General features: G+C 35.3%; 2 protein-coding genes across 5 annotated transcripts in view; one reads left to right on the top strand and one right to left on the bottom strand.

The window, feature by feature from the left end:
* The window catches only part of LOC113232781 (1-acyl-sn-glycerol-3-phosphate acyltransferase alpha-like), a 39,468-nt gene extending 24,634 nt beyond the window's left edge, over positions 1–14,834 (top strand). Inside the window, exon 7 of one of the 2 annotated variants that reach the window (XM_026467571.1) lies at positions 14,421–14,834. The gene's annotated coding sequence lies outside the window, so the exon portion shown is untranslated. Of the gene's footprint in view, positions 1–1,517; positions 1,670–14,420 lie in introns of those variants that run through there. The other variant, XM_026467567.1, reaches the window with a different exon arrangement.
* Positions 5,965–15,653, bottom strand: LOC113232779 (1-acyl-sn-glycerol-3-phosphate acyltransferase alpha-like). Of its 3 annotated transcripts, none has more exons than XM_026467566.1 (6): positions 15,646–15,653; positions 14,497–14,630; positions 12,533–12,714; positions 11,261–11,429; positions 10,398–10,621; positions 5,965–7,101 (listed from the first exon to the last, which is right to left on the bottom strand). In XM_026467566.1, the coding sequence occupies exons 3-5, from the start codon at positions 12,710–12,712 to the stop codon at positions 10,449–10,451; spliced, it is 522 nt and encodes a 173-aa protein (XP_026323351.1). In that variant the 5' UTR covers positions 12,713–12,714; positions 14,497–14,630; positions 15,646–15,653; the 3' UTR covers positions 5,965–7,101; positions 10,398–10,448. The 3 variants fall into 3 exon arrangements, with proteins under 3 accessions (XP_026323351.1, XP_026323349.1, XP_026323350.1); XM_026467564.1 differs by lacking the exon at positions 15,646–15,653 and adding an exon at positions 14,927–15,117; XM_026467565.1 differs by lacking the exons at positions 5,965–7,101; positions 15,646–15,653 and adding an exon at positions 14,927–15,117 and having other exon boundaries at positions 10,331–10,621.
* Positions 15,654–27,157: the final 11,504 nt, after the last annotated feature.

The raw sequence follows: 27,157 nt of genomic DNA, 5'->3' as shown, positions 1-27,157 counted from the left end.
ACTACCTCATATTTGGCGCCGTTAGTTAAAAGAGCGCTTGTGATAATAACTCAAAACCGAGAAAAATATATATTACTCATATTTATACCATGACAAATCTGTCAACCAAGTAATGTTTTATTACTAAAGTGATTGAAAGAACGAATGATTTCTCAATATTGTCTAATCCTTACTAAAAATAGGAAAGAAATAACGCTATATGAATTATATAATGCCATCTCTTTCTTTTTTGATGATCCGAATCGTCTTATTGTTCAAGTACTTAATGTTATTTACATTAAGTGAATAAGTTAAAGTCTGTTAAAAAGAAAAGTATGTCCCTAATAATAAAATCTATTAAAATTACGTTGTTTTCAATTATTTTTCCGCATTTTCACGAAGAAAAATAAATAAAACAAGCTGAGTCTTGATACTTAAGTTGTGAATTCAGAATTATAGTCTAGTGTGTTTGTTAGTGTCGCCAAGAAGCATATAGATGTCGCTTGCATAATTTTTCGAAATAAACATCGCGTATTTTTATTTAACGAGAAATTATTTCTAAAAAATTAGCTAAAAATTAAACAAAATATTGAAGAGATTTATGTATAAATATATAAGTTCAACATAACTTTTAATCATAACAAATCAATACTTAGACAATAAATTCGAAAATAATATTGTTTCCACTGCGTCCGAGTAACTATTTTAAGATTGCTAAATTTGACATAAGAACAATATTACTTTAAAGTTAAACTCGCGTCTTAATACGAACTGAGTGAATGAATAGTCTCAACATCATAGTTTTAACATACTAAATCTATGGTTTTAACATTATAATAAGCTTACTTTAAGCGCGTCATTGTACGAAAAGTCAATGTAAGGTTAAAGTAATATTGTTTTAAGAGGTTGTGGTAGGCCCCCAGATCGGAGTTTTATTCCTTATCACGGGAGTATATATAACAATTTTTTAAAAAGTCATGCGCCCGTTTAAGCCACAACGGCATATATGACGATCTCGCCTTGGTGGCTCAATGATTAGCAATGTGGGAGTTAGACGAGGAGGTCCCGGGGTCCATTCTCGGTAGGACCAATTGGGAAATGATTTTTTTAAATGGTTGTGGCTGGGTGTTCTGGGTAGTGCCCCGGAGTGAATTCCGGCTCCGGCTCTGGTACTCACAGTATAGGAAATTTCCTAGTTTGAGACCAGCTAATTGGTTTGGTTGTCTAGCACATTATTATTATTATTACAAATGAACTGGTGGCATTAGCAACTCTTCTTAGATAATAGCGAATTACGTCATATACAGTACAGATGAGCTAGTGGTTGTAAGTTTTTAACTTGTTAGCACATTATTATTATTACAAATGATCTGGTGGCATTAGCAAATCTTCATAGATAATAGCGACCGATCTCATTTTACGATACAGGTGACCCAGTGGCTCTAAGTTTTATAATTTGTTTACCTAACCAAAGATCAAAGCACGTTTGTATAAACAATTACGTCGTAATTATTATTATCGTATTAACTTGTTTACAGGTAATTGTTCAACATTTACCTACGCATAAGAATCTGTGATAAATATTTCTGGTGTCAACTGAACGACGTTACAACAAAGGTTGATATTATCGGGATGGTTGTTGTTAATGTTAATATTTATAGGTGTATGTTTAATATATAATTATTTCAACAAAACAAGGAAGTTTTAATCAATAAAATACAAATGGTACCCTGCGATATCTTTTATTAATAGACTACGTCATGTAAACATGAAAAAATATTTCACATTTCCAATGCTTTTTCCTCAAATACAGAATACACAAGAATACATATATTACTTGTAGCCTAATATATCACAATATTTACGAGTAGACATTTGTATAGTTAAAAAAGACATTGGTTACAATACTAAGATTTTCCTGTGATTGTGTATTTATACGAATATCGAACGTCATGTTTCTGCAATTGCTGAGAAATGTTATTATTATGCTCGAGGTATTACGACAAATTGTAGACACAACACAGACATCTATAATGTACATTTATTTTGTAACGTTTCTCTTTAGGTATGTCACTCTCAGCGTCGTATTCCGGAACTCTACTCAATGCTCAAGTCAGAACTTGAGTATGATTTCAAGCACTAGAAGTCATACTCATAGGAAGATATGTTCGGTCGCGTTTGCAGTCGGACGTGCCTTCTGCAAATTGTATAAAATTCGTTCTTTTTTTAATAACAATAAATTTCAAAACTGTGTCAATATAGCTTCCGCGTAAATCTGTGTCAGCGCATGATGATCGCGCGGCTATTGGCGTAATGATACGTTTTCTATAGTGATTTCTGATTTCAAAATGGATAGTCCATTTAGTCGGAGTACGATGACAAGCAGGAGTCCGCCCCCGAGACGACAAGAAGAAGTCCCAACTCCAATACCAACAACTGAAGCAGTATCAACTGCAGAAATAGAGAAGTGGCTAACTACAATCGAGCGATGCCTGAATGACATATGCAGCATTTCTAATGATGGTAAGCTCAATTCAGAACAAAAATTGAAAATAAGCAGCTTAAGCAGAAGCGTTATGGGGGGAGTTTCGCAGTTAGCCGTAAAATACCAGTCCCTGAAGCAAAAATATATTTCGTCGCAAATTGTTATCCAAAATTATAACGACCAGAAAGGAATCTCTGTCCAAATAAAAGACCATCTTGTAGATTTGAAAGAATGCATACGATCGGCTCCAAATATGGCAGCACAGAATACATCCTTTGCCGACATTCTTAAAAAGGGGAACAACTCAATTCTACGTCCATCCAGCACCAAAAGCATTATTGTTTACCCGACAAATAAAGAGAAGTCAAGCGAGGACACAAAAAAGCTCATTCAAACTATAATTAAGCCCGAAGAACTGAAGTTGCACATCCGAGGCATGAGAAAAACTAAAGAAGGAGGTATCGTAATCAGTGCTGAAGGGAAAGATGACCTCGAGAAGCTGAAGCAATCGGAGCAACTGAAAAATTCAGGCCTAAAAATAGAGGATAAAATTAAAAAGAGACCTAAAATAATATTATTAGGGGTGCCCACCTCTACTCCTGAGAAGGAGGTGCTGGAGTGCTTATTTGAGCAGAACATATCTGACAAATATCCACACGTGCAACGTGATAAGTTTTTGAACTCAATCAAGTTGAGTCACAAATCTGGAAAAAAGGACTCATCATATTGCAACTTTATATTGAAAGTACCTGCAGATACGAGAAAAATGGTAATCCAACAGGAGCGCGTGTTTATAAACTGGACATCCTGCCCCGTTAGAGACTTCACGATCGTAACTAGATGTTACAAATGTCAGCAGTATGGACATTCCGCAAAATACTGTAGAGACACCGACTCTACTTGTGGCCACTGCGGTTGCGTAGGTCATACAATTAAAGATTGCTCGAAACTGCAGGATCCACCTAAATGTGCTTCTTGTCAGCGGTACAACAAACCAAGCCAACATAGGACGGGAGATGCGCTGTGCCCAGCGAGAAAAAGTGCTGAAGCCAGATATTTAAATTCCATAGATTATGAGGGCGCCTAGACCGCCGCACAGCAAGACAATATAGCACAGAATGGGTAATGTAACAAACGATTTTGTAAATGGCCTAGACACTTCCTTAGAATATGAATCGTTTACGTGTGACTCCGAACAATGTTCCACAATCATTCCTAATATCAACTAATAAAATAAATCGTTCTCTATCTATATATCCTATGAATAAGTTTCAATGTAAAATAACTGTACAAGACTGGTTAAAAAGAATTAACTACAATGACACTGAAAATTTTATATCAGTTTTTAAGTAATATAAATATGATTAAGACGCCAGCTATTATAATTAAGATTTATGTATTATTGTAATTCATTGTTATTGAACAAAATATGTTGACTAACCGTTATGCTATAATCACCAATTTAGATACCTAAGACACAAGTAAACAATTTTACTTAGTTTAGGTATCACCTAGATTAATTTGCACTACTAACCTTAATTAAAGTAATGTAAACATAAAATAATTTCATTGTTTGCGACAATTTGGCGCATATATGTAAACAATAGGTTATTTAATAAGATTTATGTATGTATTTAGGTTAATATTTTATACAGAAATAAATTTATCTTTATCTATATCTTTATACTTGATTGAGTAGAGTTCTGGAATGCGACTCTCATTATAGTAACTTTTCGTATAATAGCTGCCCAACAAAAATAGGCTGTATTCTAAAGAGGAGTTGTCGATCAAAGTTAAAAGGATTACTATTAGGAATATTAGACTAGGTTTTAGGAACAAAACAACTAAAAACGAAATTGTAGGGGTGCGTACAGATCTGGCGGACGCGCTGCAAGTGTGCTCCGCGCGCGCTGCTCGCATACTGCACGCAAGCTGCATGCGTGCAATTAAATACATGTAAATATATTTACATATATGAAGCGCGCGAGTGTCGCGCGACATCAGATCGCACAACATAATGCACATGTGCAGCTCGCAAGCCTTTCGCAAACATGCGCATTCGCCAGAACTGTACGCACCATTAAGATTATCCCCTAACAGAGTGAATCAAAATGCTAAAACGCAATAAATTCAATTCAAATTATAATTTTTTTTTGTTTTATGACAAATTTCATCTTTATTGATTGTTTTAATAATGTGTAAAAATGGATTTCTAAAAGCGTACAGGGTCAAGAAGCACGTCAAGCTTGACATTTAAGACTGCTACAAGGCGGACAAGAAATTATCAAAATATTTATTTTATTTGATAATTATCATGACAATTATCCATGCTGATTCATGGTTTTGTCTCTTTGATTAGGACTAAAAATGACAAACAGTGGGAATACTAAATACACACGAAGAATTCTACCATCTAAGTGGGGACTTCAGTATATGAAAATCCAATTGGAGTCACTAGTGGAACCAACAGTTTGAAAGATAACGATTTGGTTTGTAACTTTTTGAGACTAACATTTAACACGTTTGGATGTGTCTCTAAGAGCGGTTACACACGGCGACTTTTAGCAGCGATGCAAACGCGATGCAGTCGCTTATCGTCTACTTTTACACACGCGCTAGATTTTTTACACAGCGATGCAAACGCGATGCAGTCGCTGATCTACTTTTACACACACGCTGCATTTTTTACACAGCGATGCAAACGCGATGCAGTCGCTGATCGTCTACTTTTACACACACGCTAGATTTTTTAAACAGCGATGCAAACGCGATGCAGCCGCTGATCGTCTACTTTTACACTCATGCTGGATTTTTTACACAGCGATGCAGTCACTGATCGTCTACTTTTACACACACGCTGGATTTTTTACACAGCGATGCAGTCGCTGATCGTCTACTTTTACACACACGCTAGATTTTTTTACACAGCGATGCAAACACGATGCAGTCGCTGATCGTCTACTTTTACACACACGCTAGATTTTTTACACAGCGATGCAAACGCGATGCAGTCGTTGATCGTCTACTTTTACACACACGCTGGATTTTTTACACAGTGATGCAAACGCGATGCAGTCATTGATCGTCTACTTTTACACACACGCTGGATTTTGTACCAGCGATGCAAACGCGATGCAGTCGCTGATCGTCTACTTTTGCACACACGCTGGATTTTTTACACAGCGATGCAAACGCGATGCAGTCGCTGATCGTCTACTTTACACTCACGCTAGATTTTTTACACAGCGATGCAAACGCGATGCAGTCGCTGATCGTCTACTTTTACACACACGCTAGATTTTTTACACAGCGATGCAAACGCGATGCAAGCGCGCGACTGCATCGATACAAACTTGGGATTTATAGGCGATTACATCGATGCAAAAAGTCGCCGTGTGTAACCACTCTAAAACAAACACATGGTACGACATTGACGTAGCATTTTGTTGTTCGAATTAATTTTATAAATATTTTATTTATTTTTTATAAAAGTTGATGTCGAATTGGAAGGACCGATACGGCTAATCACTGTGTTTAGATCATTTATGATTTCAAATGCTGATTTCACTTTTTACTAAGGAAATAAACATATAACTGTCGAAAGAAAGAAATGGAAATTTCATTTTGTAAACAAATTCACGTTCATAATTCTCGACTGTATATCTGCGATGGAATTTGGGATCAAAAGTGTAAACAAAGATGCTGATAAAAAAAATGTGGCAAAATGTCGCCTTACTTTCTCAAACTCGTATCTTAAAGCACAAAATTACTGAAATGCAACTCCGCAGGCTGGTTTCACATCATATTGCCTTCATATTCACACACTGGCTTTTACCTATTCTTAAAGTAATGCATTCAAATTAACACTCTTGATAAGAAATTTAAAATAAATACAGCTCTGCTATCTCCTGTGAAATAAATTCTTCGAGAAAAATTTCAACAATCCTGTTTTTGTTTAACTATTGTTTTGATCAAACCCTCACTATTATTTCACACACCACAAAACTAATCATACATTGTCTTAAGAATGTCAATTGTTGTTTTTGATTCTTGAACCATCGTTCACGTCGACTGCAGCCGACGCAAGCAGTTGAAATTTCGACAGTAAGCAGTTGAAATTTCGAGTGTAAGCAGTTGAAGCCTCGACTGCACGCGTTAACTACAGACATACAGTCCATCTGTTAGCAGCCTGAGATTTAAATCCAACTCTATGCCGCTTGCGATAAGAACGGTTCAAAGTAGCAAAGTCTCAAGCTTGACATGCTCTTGGCACTATTTCATTATGGCAATGTTCTTAAAACGAATGACTGTAGAGTAATAAACTGCATATAAAAGTTGTAGTATAAGTATTTATAAAATATAAATTAGCTTAAAAAAATCTTTGGTCATGTAAACTTCATTTTCTGTTCATCCGACCACTACTTCGTTTTCCATAAGGATGTAATATGGAATGACATTATATGCGATTACATGGCACATATCTCGAACACTAGACGTCGATCTTAGAAGGTCCAATTCGCTCTGAGCACCCGCAGACTGCAGACTAAACGATAGGTCAATACTCGGATTTTTCCTATTATTAACGAACTGGAAATGTAAATAGTCTGTACCCTGCAGGAACTCACAGTAAGAATACCCTGAAAAAATTTACTATATTAGACATTGAAGCCTCGAAAGTGAAATGCGAAATACTGGTACGATATAACTAAAAACTATGACTTACTAGTTATCATGAAGATACGTAACTGAAATTTCTGCTGTTGCAAAATTAGAGGCACGGCAAGAAATACGTGAAGGAGTAATTGAACAAAAAACGTTTCTGCAATTGCCTTATAATACTTTGTAGCGGTGCCATTGCTGTATCTGTATCAATATTGAATATTTTTTATTTGTTAAGAGGCACGCATAGAAATATGCGAAATGATTAATTTGAGTCAAAACAATTTGCGCAATTGCCTTACTATTCTTTGTGGCGGTGGTGCCAGAAATGTTTTTATTTGTAGTTTTCTAGGCGCACGAGAAAAAATACGCGAAGGGATTAATTTAACTAAAAAAGTTTTCAGAGGCACGACAAACAATACGCGAATTGAACTAAAAAAAGTTTGCGTAATTGCCTTACGATTGTTTATGACGATGCCAGAAATGTTTTTATTTGTATTTTTTTTGAGTCACGACAAGAAATACGCGAAGGGATTAATTAAACTAAAAAAAGTTTGCGCAATTGCCTTACGATTCTTTATGCCGATGCCAGAAATGTTTTTATTTGTAATTTATTTGAGTCACGACAAAAAATACGCGAAGGGATTAATTAAACTCAAAAAAGTTTGCGCAGTTCCCTTACATTCTTTGTGCTGGTGCCGGTCCTGTATCAATATTAAATAATATTTTCAAATAAAATATTTTACTTAAATTAAATATTCGCGTTAAATTCACTCTATAGATACGACAAGCAAACTATTGCTGTTGTTGTTCAAAACATTTTTTGAATTGATCACATTAATGATTCAAGACTAAATAACAGTAATAAAAAAATCTTAGCATTACTAGGAATGAAAACGTAGACGAATAATAAAAAAATAGGACCCTTTCAGGGCTCTTATCAAGCTCTCGTAAATAATAACTTAATATAACGTCGTTATTATTGCACTCTACTTTAAAAACGTCACACAATATACAAAATACAAAGTTTTACAAAATTTGATTCTTATTTCATCTACATATACATATATGACATTTATACGAGTTTTACTTCGTAGTTCTAGCTCGATTATTACAAAATCACATTACACTACACGAAAATGAGCATGAACACTTAGTACACTACATAATATATGAAAGTATGAAACGTCTAATTATACATCATTAAAATTATATTTTCCAATTCTGAGTGTGTATTAGCACAGTATAATAAGACAAGTACGGTAACTTCATACAAACGTAGAAAGTGCGGCTTGTATGTGCCGTGTACGAACGCACACAATCACATAATCTCGCGATGCATTCGCGTCGTGTAACACTAGTCATCCCAATGCGTCTTTCATTATTATGCGAATGTGTGCGTCTTTACGCGGTCGTGCACACATACAAGCCGCGTTGTTACTTTGTACGCAGTTACCATACTTCTCTTGTTATGGTATTGGTCTATACAATAATGGTAACTTACATTGGTTGATTACTGATTACTACTTCTAATTTCCATAACTGTAAACTCTTAGCCATAGTAACGGGTCAAAAAAATATTATAAAGAGTGTATACACTAATGTAATTAAAAACTGCAATCACTGGAAACATTTTGCTAGAGCAACAAATGTTTTGGATCCGCTTTGTTTTATAATATCGCAGTAAGTGTCACATGAAGGGTTATTTGTAAAATACTAACAACCTCGTAGGACTATATTAATAACACCATGAACAACCACTATGTTACATGATGTTTTACAAAACTTAATAAATTTACCAAAAATAAACTTTTGTGTTATAATTATTAATTTGGTAGGTCAATGTTATCAATACAAAAATTTAACACTAAGAAAAAATTCTGCTGATGAATTCACCCAGATTGAAGGATTTTTTCTTCAGTGTTCAATCTTTGTATTAATAATTATTACAAACCAGGGAAGTAATTACACAAAAATAATTGCATATCATGGTGGTCAATCATCGTGACATTCAAAACTGAACTCGTGAACTTAAAAAAAAATTAAAACTTTTTTGAGTTTTTGTTGTACTATCGGACACTTTTAGGTTTGTTTTTTATCAACGCCTCTCGCGTGCTGTCACCCATAAACATAATTTTAGTGATGTTTGCTTTTAGGAAATGAAACAAAGTTATTAATAAAATTCCTTATTTTTAATTTTACGCAGACATATTCCAATTTACGCTAACTTATGTTTCACAAATTATTTTATTTTATGTATTTTGTTTTATCCATATATGTATATATATATATATATATATATATATATATATATTTTATTAAAAATTTTATTAAATCTGGAAAAATAGTTTCATTTCCTATGTGTAACAATCACGAAATCTTAAGAACCCGAGATGTGTGCTTTCTTTTGCTACCGCACAGAGTTACCACCATTCAGAGCGACCTATTTAAATATTTGTTTTTGTATGAAAAGTCGTGGAAGAAATGTGCTTGTTTATAATGTTAGTAATATAGACCTGCGAGGTTGTTAGTAGTTTGCATTATGTATAATATCAGTTTACCACCGGCGAGGCGTGACGAGATGACTCACGAGAATAGAAATCTCAAAATTGCCATTAATAGCTCGCGCTTTCTTTGGGAATAGTGAAGATTCCGTGCTGTTTAGTTCATCTAGCGATAAATACGCGACTGAAGTAGCATGTCCCGTAAATTATTATTATTAAATATGTCAACGGAATAAGAATCAGTCAATCAATCAATGAAACTATCTTATTTTAAATCTCAAATAGTACGTACCTCACAATCTCGCAATTGATATTAATGCGGGCACTCGTGAGATAACGTGTTTCCGTTAAAGAGTATAATACTCTATGTAGGCAATAACACGTTTCAATATTACATAAACAAATATTTCAATTCTCGCCTTGCCCATCCTCGTCAATCCAGAACATTTCCACCAAAGATGGGCTAGGAGGAAATTGAAATTTGTCATACAAATCCTTGTCTCGCCTCGCCTCGCCGGTGGAAAAGGACCTTAACGCACTTAGGGTCGTATTCTAGAACTCTATTCAATGCTCAAGTCAGGATTTGAGTATGGTTTAAAGCACTCGAAATCATATTCAAATACCTGCCATTAGGGTCGTATTTCCAGTGCAATCCTGACTTGAGCATTGAGTAGATTTCTAGAATACGACTCTTAGAGTGGACTATAAATTGAATTGTTAGTAATGAAGTAATCTCAAAAATAAATTCAGTGATCTTAGCTTTGGCTTACATAGAGCACGAGATCCATATTGCTTGTTTAACGCACCGTTCGCGCGTGAGTTCAATCGGTGGTGCACAGGGGATAGTTAGCTGGTAGGGCGCTTAACACCTCCTTAGATAACTCCTTGTACACCATATCCATAATATTCCGCACGCGTATTATGAGTTCGGGAACGTCTTCCATTGTCAGTCCGGTTGTTGGTATTGGTTCCAAACACTGGATTATGGCATGTCCTAAAAGAGTATAAAGTTTATTACTGTACTCTATTGATTACATTTATTTGGGATTCTGGCACAAAGTATACATATAAGGATCATATAGACCCTGGGAAGGTAAAACGTCTAATGTGCATTTGGAAAATATTACAGCAGAGCAATTTAAAATATTTTTTTTTAAGAAAATTAAATTATAACCTTAATTTTTTTGTTATTTGGAAAACTAGACAATTTCAGCTTTTCATATAATAAATAAATTAGAGTTAGGATTTTTTTTCTAGAAAAAAAAATTCAAAACTTTAAATCGCTCTGTATTTTATTATATTTCTTTCCAGTGTTTTGTCTTTCCAGTGTCGATATGTATGAAAGTATCTGGCCCTGCTCTCGAGGCCGTTTCCCCACTGTGGATGACCTACAGACTTGAGTGTCGGTCGGGGCGAGAACTAAGAACATAATGACATCGCGTTTTGACAGTCTCGAACGGGCTCGTCTTTCCGTTGACTGACTTCGTGAGTAGTTTCGTAGGTCATGAATAGTGGGAAAACAGCCATAACTACTGAGAGTAAGGCCCCTGATAAGGTGGTAGTACAAATTGTGATAAGATAGTAAAATTTACTTATTTTGTTATAAGTTCAATTTGCAAACATTTAATGTTACCCTTGTTGAAGATGCATTTCTTTCTGTTGATGAAGTAGTATGGTGAAAACACAACAGGTATGATTGGAACTTGAGCAGCTACAGCTATATTGAATGCTCCTTTCTTGAATGGCAGCAATTTAGTGAAATCTTTGTTTCTTGTTCCTTCCGGGAACACCCAGATTTTTGTCTGCAACATAATTCATATATTTTTTTCAGTATTTATTTGTTAGCAATTGTGTAAATTGCATAAATAAAATTTACATCACATCTATCTTGTTAGGGTATAGTTAATATAGGGGACAGCTATAAACAAAAATATAAATGTAATTATAAATTTAACAACAAAAATTTTAAATTGTTTTAAATAATAAAATATCTTTATAAAATGAATGAAAAATTTACTTATATACTAATGATTGGTACTATGTAACAATCAGGGCTTCTTCAGGGCTCAGGGACCTTTTGTTTAAAAATTTTTGTGTTGTGTAATAGCACTGAGCGACCTTATTTATTACAGAAAACTTTTAAATCTTTCTGATGTGTTATTATATAACCTGGGATCTTATTATATTTTACTATTGAACTGTAACTTTAAACGAGGGAAGTACCTGCTTATTTTGTTTACATTCACTTGTAATATGTTCAAATAGAATTCTATTTTTTCCTACAAATATTGCTGTTCCAAGAATACATCAGTATCAAAGGGCAAGCATGTGCTATTTTATGAGAAAATGTTAGCAACTGACCCCATGGCGCAGGTTTAGGATTATCCTGAGGGTCTTTTTAATGCGTCACGGCTGTATCCCCGTAGGATAATGTATAAGCACAAAACACTCGTTTAAAATTCGTTTTGGGCGATTTCCCTTTTACCCAGGGAATTCGCCCGAAATGAACCAATATTGATGAATTCTGATATACAGATAGATGGGACATAGGAGAAGAACATAGGTGACATACTTTGTGTCATAAAAATAAGTCTTAAAGGGGGTGAAACAGGGAATGAAAGTTTGTATTGAGAACCTATAAAACTCTGAAAATTAGTATACTATGGTCGGCTACTCGAAATACTTACGCAGACGACGTCACAGGCATCAGCTAGTATTTAATAACGTATAAGTGTGCCATTATGTAAAATTTTGCATTTTTAGTAAACCATTTTATAAAATAAAGTAAGAGTTTGTTATATACATAAATAAAAAGCAACATTAGTCAGCTCTCAAAGAAAGAACGAAAATTAACTGGCAACTCAGATTTAATATAAAATTTACAGTAAATAGTCTTAGTACATACCTTATTTTTAATCATTATTTCTGAAGTAGCTTTTAGCTGCCTGTATGCATCTTTAGAGTTATTCCTGTCAATGAACACCACTCCAGCTAGATAAGCAGCCAAACCAAATGGCCATACATAAAATATTTCCTTCCTTGCTATAGCTGCAACTTTGTTTGCCACATGCCAGATGTTAAACATGCCTGGAATCATTAAGTGAGTAGTTGTTATTGTTAACAGAAGATATTATGTGGCAAGAAGTATCAGGTACATATTACATAAACATACATCTTATGTAAAGGGAAGTAAGTGAATTCTTAGGTTTTCGCGATTGTTACACATAGGAAATGAAACTATTTTTTAGGATTTAAGTCGCGTATATTTGTTTTTTCAAACAAACCGATGTTTCGGTCCCTTTACTGGTCCCATGGTCACGGTTGACTGAGGTGGTACAGTCTTCAACCAGTTATGTCTAATATAAATGCAAACCATCCTATTAGTCCTAATAGTTATTAATTTAAACCATTTAAACCATTTATTTTCACACACATAATAATAATAAAAAAAACTTTATAAATAATAATTTACAGAAAAGAGGATAAACAATGTATAATTACGCGATTTACTAAATTAAAGAATTATTTAAAAAAATTAATATAAAATAAAAAAAAATTCAAATATGTGTGTGACGGACACCAGCTCAGGGAAATGCTGAAATCACTTTGTAGTGATTTCAGCCCTGATTTTCAGCTCGACCCGACAATGGCAGCTCTACATTGTCGATCACACACACAAATCGCAAACAAACATCAAATATTATTTATCTAATAATAATAATAATAACAATAATAATAATAAAATGAAATAATAATAACAATGACAATAAACCAATAATAATATTAATAAATCTAAAATTATGAATTATCTTAAATTATTAATTAAATTATCTCAATTCTATACAATTATTTAAAAAAATAGTTTCTATAGACATTCCATAGACATCGCACAGTCTTATTTTTCCCTTTATTTTGCGTTTCATAAAAGCACTCACTTTTGATCCACCAGCATATTCCTCTTTAGATGCATTTTCAGGCTCAAAAGGGATCTCCATTCGCGTAGGGGTGGAGGTATCTTATTTTTAATTTTACAAAGAAAACATTCCAATTTACGCTACATTAAGAATTTTTATTAAATTAAATTATTATTAATTATTAATAGAAATTAGAATAAACTAAAAAACAGTTTGTTTGAAAAAACAAATATACACGATTTAAATCCTGAAAAATAGTTTCAGGAAATGAAACTATTTTTGAAAGCAAAAAATTTTTTTAGTCTCCTGTTTTCTGGAGAATGTACATTCTGTACAATAAGATACACCTCAGCAGTGGGTCAATTTAAACATAATTTTTATATAAGTCTGCATAGAGCAGCATTGCGAGAGATTTGTGTAATGCAAAGTGGAATTTTTATGATTTTAAAGAAACAAAAAATGTTTTTTGAATAAAGACAATGAAAAAGGTACTTTAGTATAAATTATTTTTGTGTTTGGAAACAACAATAAAACATATTGGAGAAAACAAAAGCCCTACCGTTTTGGGCAAGTACATTTTATACACACAAAGAAAGATATTATACTTTAGTTAATTGATCTTCTATGCTTTTCGCAACTACATATCATCAGTATTATGTAGAAAAGATGTAAGCATGTTTTAAGTTTTATGACTGTTTTAAATATTTACGTCCTGATGTAATTAAAACTAAAAGCAGAACTTCTACTCCCCTGCACAGGCCAGTGAACTTCAGATTTAAAATTGGAACATTTCAACAATAGAGTGATATCTGACATTGCTGCTACAGAGTTAGAATAGCAAAGATCTCCCTTTTCCTCTTTGTTTATTTTATGTTGCAGGTATTGTCTTTGATGGGTTGCATAAAATTCATCTTGCCATATTCTATGGCCTGTATAAAAAAATCAATTGACTCACCAAGGACATCAATAGAGGACTGATGATTAGATACAACGACCGCTCCACGATCTTCAGCTAAGTATTTACCATTCCTCAAGGACCATTTCACTTCTATCACCTTTGTTACATGTTTTACTATCTGAGAGGCAAACCTAGATGATAAAACAAAACATGTTTGGTTAAAAATTTAGACCAGATTGATAGATTGAGTGGGGGGTCCGAATACACAGGGTATCCTAGTACAGATTCCGCTCTCTCACAATGGTCAAACACATTGTCATTTCAACTTCTGTATGTATCTATTATAAGATCAATACCATTGATTGGAAATAAATAAATGATAAAATTATTACAACTTGCAAGCACCAATAGTGTTTTATTAATGTTTACTATATTAAATAAGCCTATCACATAGTATTCACAACATTATGCAGTGTTAGGTACTTACAAAGAGTTCTTTACGTTTTTCGGATTGAATACAAAGAACGGTAGTAGTATTATAGCCGTTAATGAAGTCCAGATATAGAAAAGTAAAAATTTTGACTTAAATTTAATAAAATTTGGCTGCTCGGACAATAATTGTTTGAAGATATAAGCGGTTATAATAATGATGAAACCGTATATTAATTTGTCCCACATCTTGATATCAAATACTGCACTTATTTTCACTATTGATATATAATATAGATACAACAATTCATATAAATAATTAAATTAACACTAAAACAGTGAGAAATCCCGCAATAAAAAATTAAATCAAACAATAAATACAATCGTTGTGTGACCATTTTTGCTCACATAATAACAACTAAAAGGTGACAGTTACTTTAAAAAAATTAAGCATCATAGGCTTTTCCATCGTCTAAGATCATCATAGGTCAATGGCATCATCGTTCCTGTGTGAAGTTAGTAAAATGGAAGTAAACTATAGGCCTATTATAAATTTTGTTCGTACATACTTGTGATATTCTATCTACAATATAATTTTCAAATCCTGGATTTTGTTAAATTACGAACATTAGTATTACATTCTGTAATCTGTGGTATTATAAAGTATAGTCACACCGCTAGAGTCGTGATTTAATTCTTGCGGCCAATGATTATATGGCTGACTTTCTTTTGGCGGGCTTTCTAAAACGAATGTTTTATAAATAGGCATAGACCTACCAACAAAACGGGTGTAGTGGAAATCCACGAACGTAGAGAGTTATTTTAAAATAGCAAATTGGCACTGATATTTTTGTTCAATATTTTGTCTAATTAAATTGATTTCATTTAAAAAAATACGATAAGTCGTTGCCATCAATATTAAAATCGAGCTCTAACATCTCTAACCTCACACACCCTTGCTTTGAAGTCTATTTGTATTTCTATACTTGTCTACAGTTATCTGTGATTTCTATTTCCTTTATGGCGGCCACTAGGCTTGGGCCAGTGTCAGATGTCTACTTTCTCCGTCCGACGTCCGTCCTTAGAGGATGGAAAAAAAGTTTCCATAGTCTAAGCGTCCGTCCGAAAAAATAACTGTCAAATAGGTAATACTCGACCAAATTAAAAGATGCATGATGCGAGTGAAGCTTCATATTTGACGTTGTCTTTTAATTTGGTCGAATGTTTTTTTTTTTCTTCTTTTTTGGCCTTTCGCGGTCAGCGTTGAAGCCAATGACAAGATAATTTAACTTCATTTAAAAACAGGGAAACCTTTTCGTATGTTAAGGAATTTTGGAAACGGATTTAGGAAAAAAACGGATCGGGAGAGGAATTTCATGTTAGGAAATTTGTAGAACAGACAATAAATAATAATAATAATATAATATTAATGATATAGGAACTGTCTAAATTTTTATATTGTTTTCTACAATAAAGTTACATAAATACTTATAAATATGTGAATCATTACATGATAACAGTACCGAAATGGACGTAGGAAGAGGTATACCTGATTGGATAAGGTTTTGGAAGAGTAAGGAATAATCATATTTAGGGCAGTTTGAAAATCTCCAACTTTGCCACATTCGCATAAATCACTATTAACGATGTTCAATTTCGCAAGGTGTGCAGGAGTACAAACATGACCCAACCGCATACGAATCAAAACAGATGTAGTTAATCTATTAAATTTAAGTGACGAAAACCATGGTTTTACAGGAATAGAAGGTTGAATGTAAGCATAAGATTTACCTTTTAATTTACTGCTTTCAGACCACATCACACCCCAATCATGTCTAAGGAAATGTATAGGAAGGGTTGCCAAATCGTGATTATAATTTTTATAGTACGCCGTGTCCCCGTCAACAGCAGCATCATTTGCGAGCTGATCAGCACGATCATTTCCATGAATACCGGAATGACTCGGTATCCAGGAGAAAACTACAGACAAGCCTTTCGAAGAGCAAGCTAACAACAAATTTCTAATTTCGAGTATTATTGGGCAAAGCATTCGCGTTTTAAAAGGAAATCTAGACAGTGCATGAAGAGCACTCATAGAGTCGGAAAAAATTACAGTATTTCTTAGCTTAGCTAAGAGAACGTACTCGACTGCCTTGTATAAACCGAAACACTCTCCAGTAAAAACAGAAGTTTCTGGAGGCAATTTAATTTTTTGAACAATGTTATATTAACTAACTGCCTTCGTGGCCGAACGGTTACCATGCCGGACTGACACGCAGAGGTCCTGGGTTCGATTCCCGGGCCGGGAGAAATATTTGTATGGCCTACATTTATTTCTCTCGTGAGTTTGGGTGTAATTTGTGTTTGTCTATGTATGTGTCCATGGCACCCGCGACACAGGGTTTCCCTAGTGCGGGGCTATGTTGAGTGTGTGCGTTGAGTGTGTGCGTTGTTATTATTATATTGTTGATGATACACACCAACGCCAACAACACTGTCGCTGCCATGCTTAGAAGCATCACTAAAAATGCAGTGCCACGATTGGAAGTCCCTGTCCTAATGAAATTGAAAGTATGGGAGTTTTGAATAGAATTCTTATTGATACCTAAAGACAAACGGAGGTCCAGAGATAAGCTTCGTATTTAGTAGAGAAAAGAGGCAAACAAAAGGAGTTATGAATTGGAGTTTGCAAAGACAAACTCTTACGGAAACTAATAACCAGACAAGGAAGAGACTTATGAGTCCAATAAGGAGATGTTGATGCGTCAGTTGAGAGGCGACGAAGTCGTAACAAAAGAGGATATTTTGTAAATTGCACGCAACGGAGCAGATATTTATCGGATAAGTATTGGCGTCTCAATTGAAGAGGAGGTTCCACACACTCCACTTGCAACGCATTGATGGGACTCGACTTCATTGCTCCCAGAATAATTCTTAAAGCTTTAGATTGCACTCTATCAATTTTTTAAATGCCGATGAGTAACATGGGTCAAGAATAAAAGATGCATAATCAAAAAGACTCCTAATAAGTGAATTATATAATAATTTTAAACAAAAATAATGTGCTCCCCACCAAACATCCGTTAAACATTTGATAATATTCAGGTTTTTCTCACATTTAGCTACGATGTAATCTGAGTGTGGAATACCAGTAAGCTTGGAATCTAAAATAACCCCCAAGAATTTAGTTTGAGTTACAAAGGAAAGAGGAATATTATTATAAACCACATTAGGTATTGGTGGATTACGTTTTCTAGAAAATAAGACAACAGTGCTTTTGGGAATGGAAAGTTCAAGGCCATTTGTATCTAGCCAATGTTTCAAATGTTGAAGAGACTGTGTCATTGAGTAAGATGCTTTTTGAACACAACCGTTTACATTGTACAGCAAAAGATGGTCAGCGTATTGAAGAATTTTAACAGTATTATTAAGTGAGGACTCTAAGTCATATGTATATATATTATAAAGAATAGGGCTCAGAACAGACCCTTGCGGAAGACCTTTCCATACATAACGAGTTAACTTAGCGCCATCCTGAAGATGTAAATTGATATATCTTTCAGACAACATATTTATGATAAAAGAAGATAACATTACGGGAATTCGTACATCATATAATTTCTTTTGAAGCAGAGAAATTAAGACATTATCATATGCTGCACTGATATCCAAAAAAGCTGATAAAAGAGATTCATTATTTGTAAAAGCCAAACGGATATCCATCACAAATATACTAATATTATTAAATGTGCTTTTACCTTTTCTAAATCCAAATTGGCTTGACGCCAACAAACCATTGCTTTCAACAAACCATTCCAAACGGTTTTTAACCAAGTGTTCAGCTAACTTTAAAAGTACGGATGAAAGAGCTATAGGACGAAAAGAGGAAGCATCCGACGCTAACTTGCCAGGTTTTAAGATTGGTACTATAGATTGATATTTCCATGATTTAGGGATATTACCTGACAACATAACTGAGTTTACTATATCCAAAAAGTATTTAAGGGTCCTGTCGCTACTGAAAAATGAATATGGGATGCCGTCTTCACCTGGAGATGAGTCCTTAACGAGAGAAAGTACACCTTTCAATTCGTTTAGAGAAAAGGGAGAATTAAGGACAGGGTGGTCTCCGGAGGAAAAAGAAGGAACAGAGCAAGTCATTAAACTAGGAGCTGAAGCTGGAGCCAACTTATCCAAAAATTGATTTGCTAATTCAGATGGAAAATTGGGAGTTGATGAAGAATTAAATGCGCTTCGAAACCTTCTAATTTTTTCCCAGACAAAGACGGGACTAACGTCAGGAGATATAGATTCACAGAACTTCTTCCATCCATCAAATTTCTTTTTTTTTAAAAGCTTACGGGTGTTACGTGCGACTTGTGAATAAATTTCAAAATTTTCAGAAGTCATGCACTGACCATAAATTCTTTCAGCTTCCTTCCTTCTCTTGATAGCCTCAGTGCATTCACAATCCCACCAAGGAGGCAATGGAAGTCTATCTGGATAACCTTTTTTAATGGGAAACTATTCATCTGCAATTTCAAGAAGCATTTTAAGAAGATAATCTGAACAATGAGATTCCTCATGAGTAGAAACAGATGGAAGTGAAGAAGTTCTATTTTCAACTCGCTGAGAAAATACAGTCCAGTCATGAGGAAATCTATACTTTATGCGGGGACTGGGTTTTTGCGTAGGCATTATGGCGAATAAAAGGAAATGAAATTATAATAGGAATGTGGTCACTACCACAGGAAGAAGTATGAACATGCCATGAGAGCGAGGATGCTAAATCAGGCGTGGATACAGAGAGATCAGGCGCACTTAGTCCTTCACCTGGACCTGTGAGACGCGTAGGAGCGCCATTATTCAAAATACAGAGATTTTGAGAGTCAAGTATATCTAACACTAAGTCTCCAAAACTATTACATGAAGAGCTTCCCCATGATTGATGATGACAGTTAAAATCGCCTAATGCTAAAAAGGTTTTGGTAAAACTGAAAATAAATTGTTGACTTCATTAAATAAAGCTGTTGAAGGACGTGGAATGTAAATAGATACGAAACATATACCATTTACAATTATTGCTATAGCATCTATGCCATCACTTAAAGTGGGTAATTGTAAGAGTTGGTAAGTTAGAGAATTTTTAATGATTATGGCGACACCGCCATACCCATCAGATCTGTCTTTTCTAAGGGTGGAATAACCAGTTACTTTGAAAGGATAGCCAGGTTTCAACCATGTTTCTGAAAGACAAAGCATAAAGGGATGAAGTGCATTTATTAAATAAAAAATGTCAGATTTTTTCACTGGAGGCACTTCTACAGTTCCACTGTAGAATTACTGGGTCAATATTGAGGACGAATTAAAACAGAATTTTCAATAACATTGGCAACGTAGGACGGTTCAAATTTAGTCTGAATCATATTTGATTTAGTCAAGAAATTTACAATGGCTATGATAATGTCCGAGATAGGTGTCTGTGAAATAGTATCAGAAGAGGCTTTAAGTGCTGAACCATTAGGGAAAGCTAAAGGTATGTTGTAATCTTTTGCAAATGAATCATGTGCAGCACGATTATACCCACCCGCTACTTTAGGAGGGGACCGTGGTTGAACAAACACTGTTTTTTTATAAGATTTATTAGTTGAATGAGCCTCTGCTGAAACTGTGTAGTTATTGTTCAGCCTACTATCATTAGATTTTTGGTGGGAGGAGCGAACTGCATCAGCAAAAGATCTTGAAATTGGAGGGTGATGTTTTGATGCTTCGGAATATGATATACTACTTTGGGCCATGGACACCTTAATTTCTTTTTGACGGGTAAATTCAGGACAGGATTTGCTATTTGCAAAATGGAATCCAGAACATAGGCAACAAACAAGAAGCATAATCTACATGTACTGAGCAGGTTTCAGCAGTATGGTCTTCACCACATTTTAGGCAACGGGGTTTGGATCTACACTGCATTTTGGTGTGTCCATAACGGCAACAACGGTAACATTAAAACGGTAACAAAAAAATAAAGGAAACGAGCTGCCCTATCTACCAAATAAACGTACCTACCTAAACCAAAATTATACCACACATATATATTTTTTTTATTTATTAAGGCTTTGGCAAAGCCATCAGCCTAAACATGAAGTTTAAATATGTTTCTGTAAACATGGCCGCCACACAGAGGATAGGCAATTTGAGGCGGCGTGATTGGATTGACTCGGGATTCCTTAAAACGGGCCGATACGGGTATTTTAGTTCGAGTTTCGTATAATTTCGCGTTTTAATCTTCGATTAAGGCACAATAGCACTATCCTATTCCACTTTAAACTAGATTTCACAAAATAATTGAAAGTCAAAATAAAAACGACACTTTTCCCTCCAAAAGGTCCAGAGCGAATCCATATATACCACACATATGGCGGATTTAGTGTTGTACCATAATCATAAATAAGTCAATCGATATTGATTTGTTTGTCGTTGATAATGATTGATTGTCGATACATGCAAATGTATGGCTTGAATGTTGAAACTGTTTTTTATGTTTGCAAATTTGTAAAGTTTACTGTAATCAAAGTATGAATACTATGTTATTATTACTAGGCAAGTAATGGACCATTTTAATCAAAATGAAATATAAAGGTATTTACCAATAAATGTAACGATGGAATTGCATTATCATGTAATCTAGTTACATTTAAAGTTCTATTAAAATTTGACTCTTCAAAATGGAGCGAACAAACGAAGATGATATTTGATCCAATGTTTATGTTCGGCAGTCCTATAATTTCCAACCGTTCTTTTTTTCTTTTTTCATTTGTAGGTAAACTTTAAAAGTAATAATAATGAAATAACAAAAACGTCGTAGTGAATTATTTTAATAACAGAATATCGATAATATGTCTGCTTACAAGAACAACACTATCTCAAAATAATCCTTATCAGCAATCATCAAAATATACTAACAACCACTAATAATAACGACCACCTGTAACGACCGCCGGACTGCGTTGCCACAGTTGGACGGTCAGTTCAATACCGTCCCGCACTAAAAAGTTTGGCAATTTGTTTTTATGCCGAACCATCAAATTGTGGAACCAACTCCCGGCGCATGTATTCCCTCCCCTCTATAACATCGGGTCCTTCAAACGTAGTGTGAAGAAGCATTTGGCCAGACCGGCAAAATGATAGTGACGGAGTGAAGATATTTGTGTTTTCCATCCGTTACTCTCATCTCTGGACTGTATTTGCACTTTCCATCAGGCGTGGTGCAGTCATTTTGCCGAGTCGCAATAAAAAAAAAAAAAACAAACAGGCAATCTAAAGTATCCAAAGCAAAATTCGGTAAGACTTATTAATAAACTACTTAAATGAGTCTAATTACATGAGATATTTGGGCTATTGTATGATTTATAGACAAAAAAATAACACTTGCCGATGTAATGTAACATTCGGTTGATTTCCGCCTTTTCTACTGCCGCACCTCTAAATGCCGCAGTGATGCATTTTAATCAATACTTAATTGTTCTCACTATCAATATTTTTGTCCGTTTCATTCATTGACCTACTAACAAATGGACGTCGGGTCCAATACAAAAATCACCAAAAAATTTCCAAAGTTAACCTACACAAACGTGGTGACACGAAACGAAATATAAAAAACTAAAACATTTAGTTCAAATTGTAACGTCATTGCATTACTGCCTAATTTTGCTTGTAACAATTTAAGGGCCCAAAAACGCCATATCAGCTTCTACTGGAAACGAAACAAAATGCATGGTGCATTTTTTTCAATTTAGCTTCGACTGAAAATTACTTGAACACAAGTGTAATGGAGTAGTCAATAGTAATAATCGTAAATATTAATTAATTTTTATATATATTATTATGTTGAATTTTGTACAAATTCACTTAAAGAAATAATAAAGAGTTGGGCAGATACATTCATACAAATATTACTACAAATGTGAAAATAAGCGTGTACTATAAGTAATGTACCGATATTCAAACTAAACGTAAACTCAAATATCCGTAATTCCGAAAACCGTTTTATAATAAAACCGTTACGCTTTCGAGCAATTTTGATGCTTTTCACAAACACAAAATTAGCTTTTGTTTTGTAATCTTCCTAAAAAAATACATTTGACATTATGAAAATTCGAGCTAACGTTATTTCGGGCAAATATATTTTCTGACTTCTGATAGGTAATCTCAAGCCGTAAAACGAGTACAACAATATTTTGTTAGTTATTGCCTTAGAGGATGGATTAGTCTATATATAAAGATAGAATGATAGTAATAAAAAATAATTTAAAAATTAAGGTTAAAATCAACGCGACTGTGGCGCGATTGACGCTCTGTATGCGATATTAACGCCCTATAGGTGCGGACACTTTTTAGCGCGAACTCGACGTCTATTCATTGGTGGATCAATGGTTGCATTACAATTCATGCGAATAATTCACTAAAATATTTGGCCGAGCATTCGTTTTGACATTTGATTTACTTCCCTTCGACAACCGGAAACGGTTATCAAACGGTACTACAAAAATGCCAAAATGAGGCCAGTTGACATTTAAGATGACGTTACGCATTTTCGATTCCCGTGTTTGATATAAATCAATGCAGTGCTTTATTTATTTATTTATTTAAACTTTAATGTACAATACACTGAAGTACAAATGGCGGACTTAATGCCATAAGGCATTCTCTACCAGTCAACCATTGGGCCAAACAGAAAAAAAAAATACAATAGGTTGGTGCTACACTTAAACAAGAAGAACAATATACTAGAAAACTAATCGATAATTTGTATGGTATAAAATTAAATAAATAACATACTATAAACATACTTATTATACATACATAATAAACTTACATATATATATTATAATAATAAATAATATGATATATGTACCCAAAGCAACATTATACAGTGTCTTAATTTTGACAATTGTCAAACAGATGCTTGCGCAACATGCGCTTGAAAGATAATTTGGTATGAGCTTGTCTTACATGGAGCGGGAGCTCGTTCCAAAGACGAATTGCATGAAAGGTAAAAGAATTAAACAAAAAATCAGTGCGATGAGAAGGAATAGAAAGCCTAAGGCTACAAGAAGATCGAAATTCGCAACCCGGCCGAGCGTTTTGAAATTAACATTTAAGATAATCAGGTGCAGCCGGATCGAACAAGATGGAGAAAAGTGTGGTTAAAATTCTTAAGGACCTGCCTTCACGGATGGGAAGCCAATTTAGTTGACGACGAAAAGCAGAGATGTGATCTTACTTCCGCAGACCAAAAATAAACCTAATGCAGTTGTTAAAAAGACGATCTAATCTATTCAAAAAGACTTGAGAGATGTTACTGTAATACACGTCACCATAATCAATCACAGGCAACACTAGAGCTTGAACAAGGAGAGTTTTGGTTTTAATTGGAAGAAAGTTCTTAAACCTGTATAGAGCTCTAAACGTCAGACACCTGGGAATCCTACGTAAGGCCTGTGTCAATAATAAGCCCCAGGTTCTTTACCTGATTTGACAGAGGAATCACTACGTTCTCAAACATTATTGGTGGCATGCACGACAGATCACAAGACGAAAAAAGGCGTGAGCTTCCAAGGATGATGGCTTGACACTTGGAAGGGTTGACATTGATACCAAACCTTTGGGACCAAACCGAGACGCGATGAAGGTCATCATTAATTAATACAATTGCATCACTTATGCCACCGACATTAACCTCGGTATAAAGCTGCAAGTCGTCGGCATACAGGTGGTAAGAACATTTGATGCTGGACGTAATCAGATTTATGAAAATAGAAAACAAGAGAGGAGAGAGAATTCCGCCTTTTTTTTTTGACGGGGTGGAAATCTTTATGGATACCCCTGAGCCCAGGGAGACTCAGGGGTTATGTGGGGTCTCTCCCTCCAGACTGGAGGGCCTACCCCTCTAAAACCCCTCCGGGTTTCCCTCTCGCGAGTCGGTTGTCCTCCGACCCGCCCCCCAGACGAGTGAGGCCGCGCGATGTAGGCTCCGGACTCCCTGTCCAGAGCCCGCTGGTCTCACTAGGGGATCAGGCGAGCAGCGAACTGCCTTCGCCTTCTCCCCGTACGTCTGCGCCGGAGCGGGTGCGCGTCCGCCGCCTCCTCGCGCACCCGCTCCGCGGCCTCCTTTTGCGACATAACCTCTGCGCAAAAGGAGGCCATCGCCACCCAGGACTCCTCGCTATCGAGCATGGCGGCAACCACGCTCGGCAGTGAGAGGTCCTGCCCTACAGTCCCCGTCAGAGTGCGGCGCTGCTCATCCCACCGGCTACACACCTCTACCCCGGAAGTGAGGTACCCCGGAAGTGAGTTTACACCATTCTGAGAACGAGCGATCAATACGAATCGCTTGTTGGCGATCGCGGAGATAAGAAGAGAACCATTGAGCTGCCGTTGAAGAGATGTTTAGGTGGTCTAAGGTAGCAAGGAGAAGGTCATGATCCACGACGTTGAATGCATTGGAGAAGTCAATTAGAACCAGCACAGTAAGTAGAGTACAGTCCATGCCCCTCCTTACATCCTCAACAATCTTTAGCAATGCAGTAGAAGTACTATGACCTGGTCGAAAACCTGATTGAAATGGAGAAAGGATATTGTTTGAGTAAACATAGACAGACAATTGTTTGTGAACGATAGCCTCTAAGACTTTAGAAAGAAAAGGAAGAATTGAGATGGGACGGTAATGCTTGAGGAGACTGGGGTTAGTAACTTTTGGAAGAGGGATTACATGAGCATTTCGCCACAGAGAAGGAAAAGCCCCAGTCGTCATCGAGAAATTAACTACGTGCGTGATAATAGGGAGTATACATTCTAAAATACATATAACCATAATTCTACTTACGTCATCGTGCCCAACAGCATTAGATTTAATTGACCTCATCTTCAGTTACTGAGGTGAAAATAAAAACAGAATTTGAAATTCTGGGCAGTGCTCTAATAAATGCAATACTTTGTTGTTTGGTGTTGGTGTCTAAAGTTGCAGTTTTGGCAAAGTGAGTATTCAGCTCATTTAAGGAGAAGGAAGAAGTTATATTGTACGAACTTTGCGGTTTACCTATACCAAAGGATTTTTGGAATTTCCAGGTGTTAACGGGGGAAGAATGTAAAATATTTCCATAAATATGTTTACGTTTGGCTGCTCCTACCATTTGATTACACCTATTTCTTGCAGCTTTAAAACAGAGCCCATTTTCCTCACATCGGTCGCGCTTGTATTTCCTAAACGCACGATCTCGTCTTGTCATTGCAATACGGCATTGTCATTGCTTTCTCTATTGGCTTACGACAGCACGCTGTAGTTAAACAAAGACAATAAAATGTTTATGTTTTCAACGTCTAAATGCATCATATACATATAACTTCTGATTTATATATGTCATTATAACATGTCCTTTGGTTTCCATAGTCTAAGCTATAAGTTGATTATGGTTTTGTAATAAAAAAGTTTGTACAGTCAAGAGCACGTCAAATTTGACACTTTGTACTTTGGACCGTTCTTATCGTAACCGGCATAGAGTTGGATTTAAACCTTCAGTGTCAAGCTCGATGTGCTCTTGATGACCCTGTACTTACACTAGAAAATAAATTTTAATCAAAACTTCACAGAGTATCATCGGCTAACTCATTGCTAATGTTTTTGTAATTTTCTTAGTTTATAACAACGCTGCTATTATTAGATACACACTTTATAGGGGTATGTATACTTTGATCGTGTGGTCGGTTGGTAGTGGAAACTGATATGACGTTCAATGTCTATACTTTGACCACGATATCAGTTTCACCTGCTTGATTGCAACTGAAAAAATATTCTGAGTAGTTTCCAAACAAATCACATTATTTTTCAATAAGTTTTCATTTCTTTGCTTTGGAATAATTTACAAAAAAAAATTATAAATTGAACAACTTACTTATCTTATTAAACAATTTGCTGGGCGCTCCCTCACCGCGAACATTTGCCTGTATATTATTATATACCTACGTAATGTATGTTGTCGGTTAATACTGACCAAAAACATCAACGTTTAGGCAGCTGCAAAGTATTTTTATATATTTTTGGATGAACCCCTTTCACGGACTTTTTCTGCCGTCAAGCAGTAATGTCAGCATTACTGTGGTCCAGTTTTGAAGGGTAGGGGTGCTAGTGAAATTTCAGGCACATGGGACTTGTCAACTTATGTCTCAGGGTGACGGGCGCAGTGGCAGTGCCCCTCAGATCTTTCTGAATTAAAGCTCTGAGAGTCGTATT

Source organism: Hyposmocoma kahamanoa, unplaced genomic scaffold, assembly GCF_003589595.1.
Source record: "Hyposmocoma kahamanoa isolate Upper Pololo Valley unplaced genomic scaffold, ASM358959v1 78, whole genome shotgun sequence".
Taxonomy (NCBI): domain Eukaryota; kingdom Metazoa; phylum Arthropoda; class Insecta; order Lepidoptera; family Cosmopterigidae; genus Hyposmocoma; species Hyposmocoma kahamanoa.
This window is presented reverse-complemented; position numbering and strand designations above follow the sequence as displayed.

What these genes read in the sequence shown, in the direction of transcription:
- LOC113232779 (XM_026467564.1), bottom strand. Translation starts at nt 15,117, where the DNA reads ATGTGGGACAAATTAATATACGGTTTCATCATTATTATAACCGCTTAT. An exon ending in AAAAACGTAAAGAACTCTTT is followed by an intron (nt 14,631 to 14,926) that starts GTAAGTACCTAA and finishes TTTATCATCTAG; the next exon opens with GTTTGCCTCTCAGATAGTAA. An exon ending in GTCCTCTATTGATGTCCTTG is followed by an intron (nt 12,715 to 14,496) that starts GTGAGTCAATTG and finishes TAATGATTCCAG; the next exon opens with GCATGTTTAACATCTGGCAT.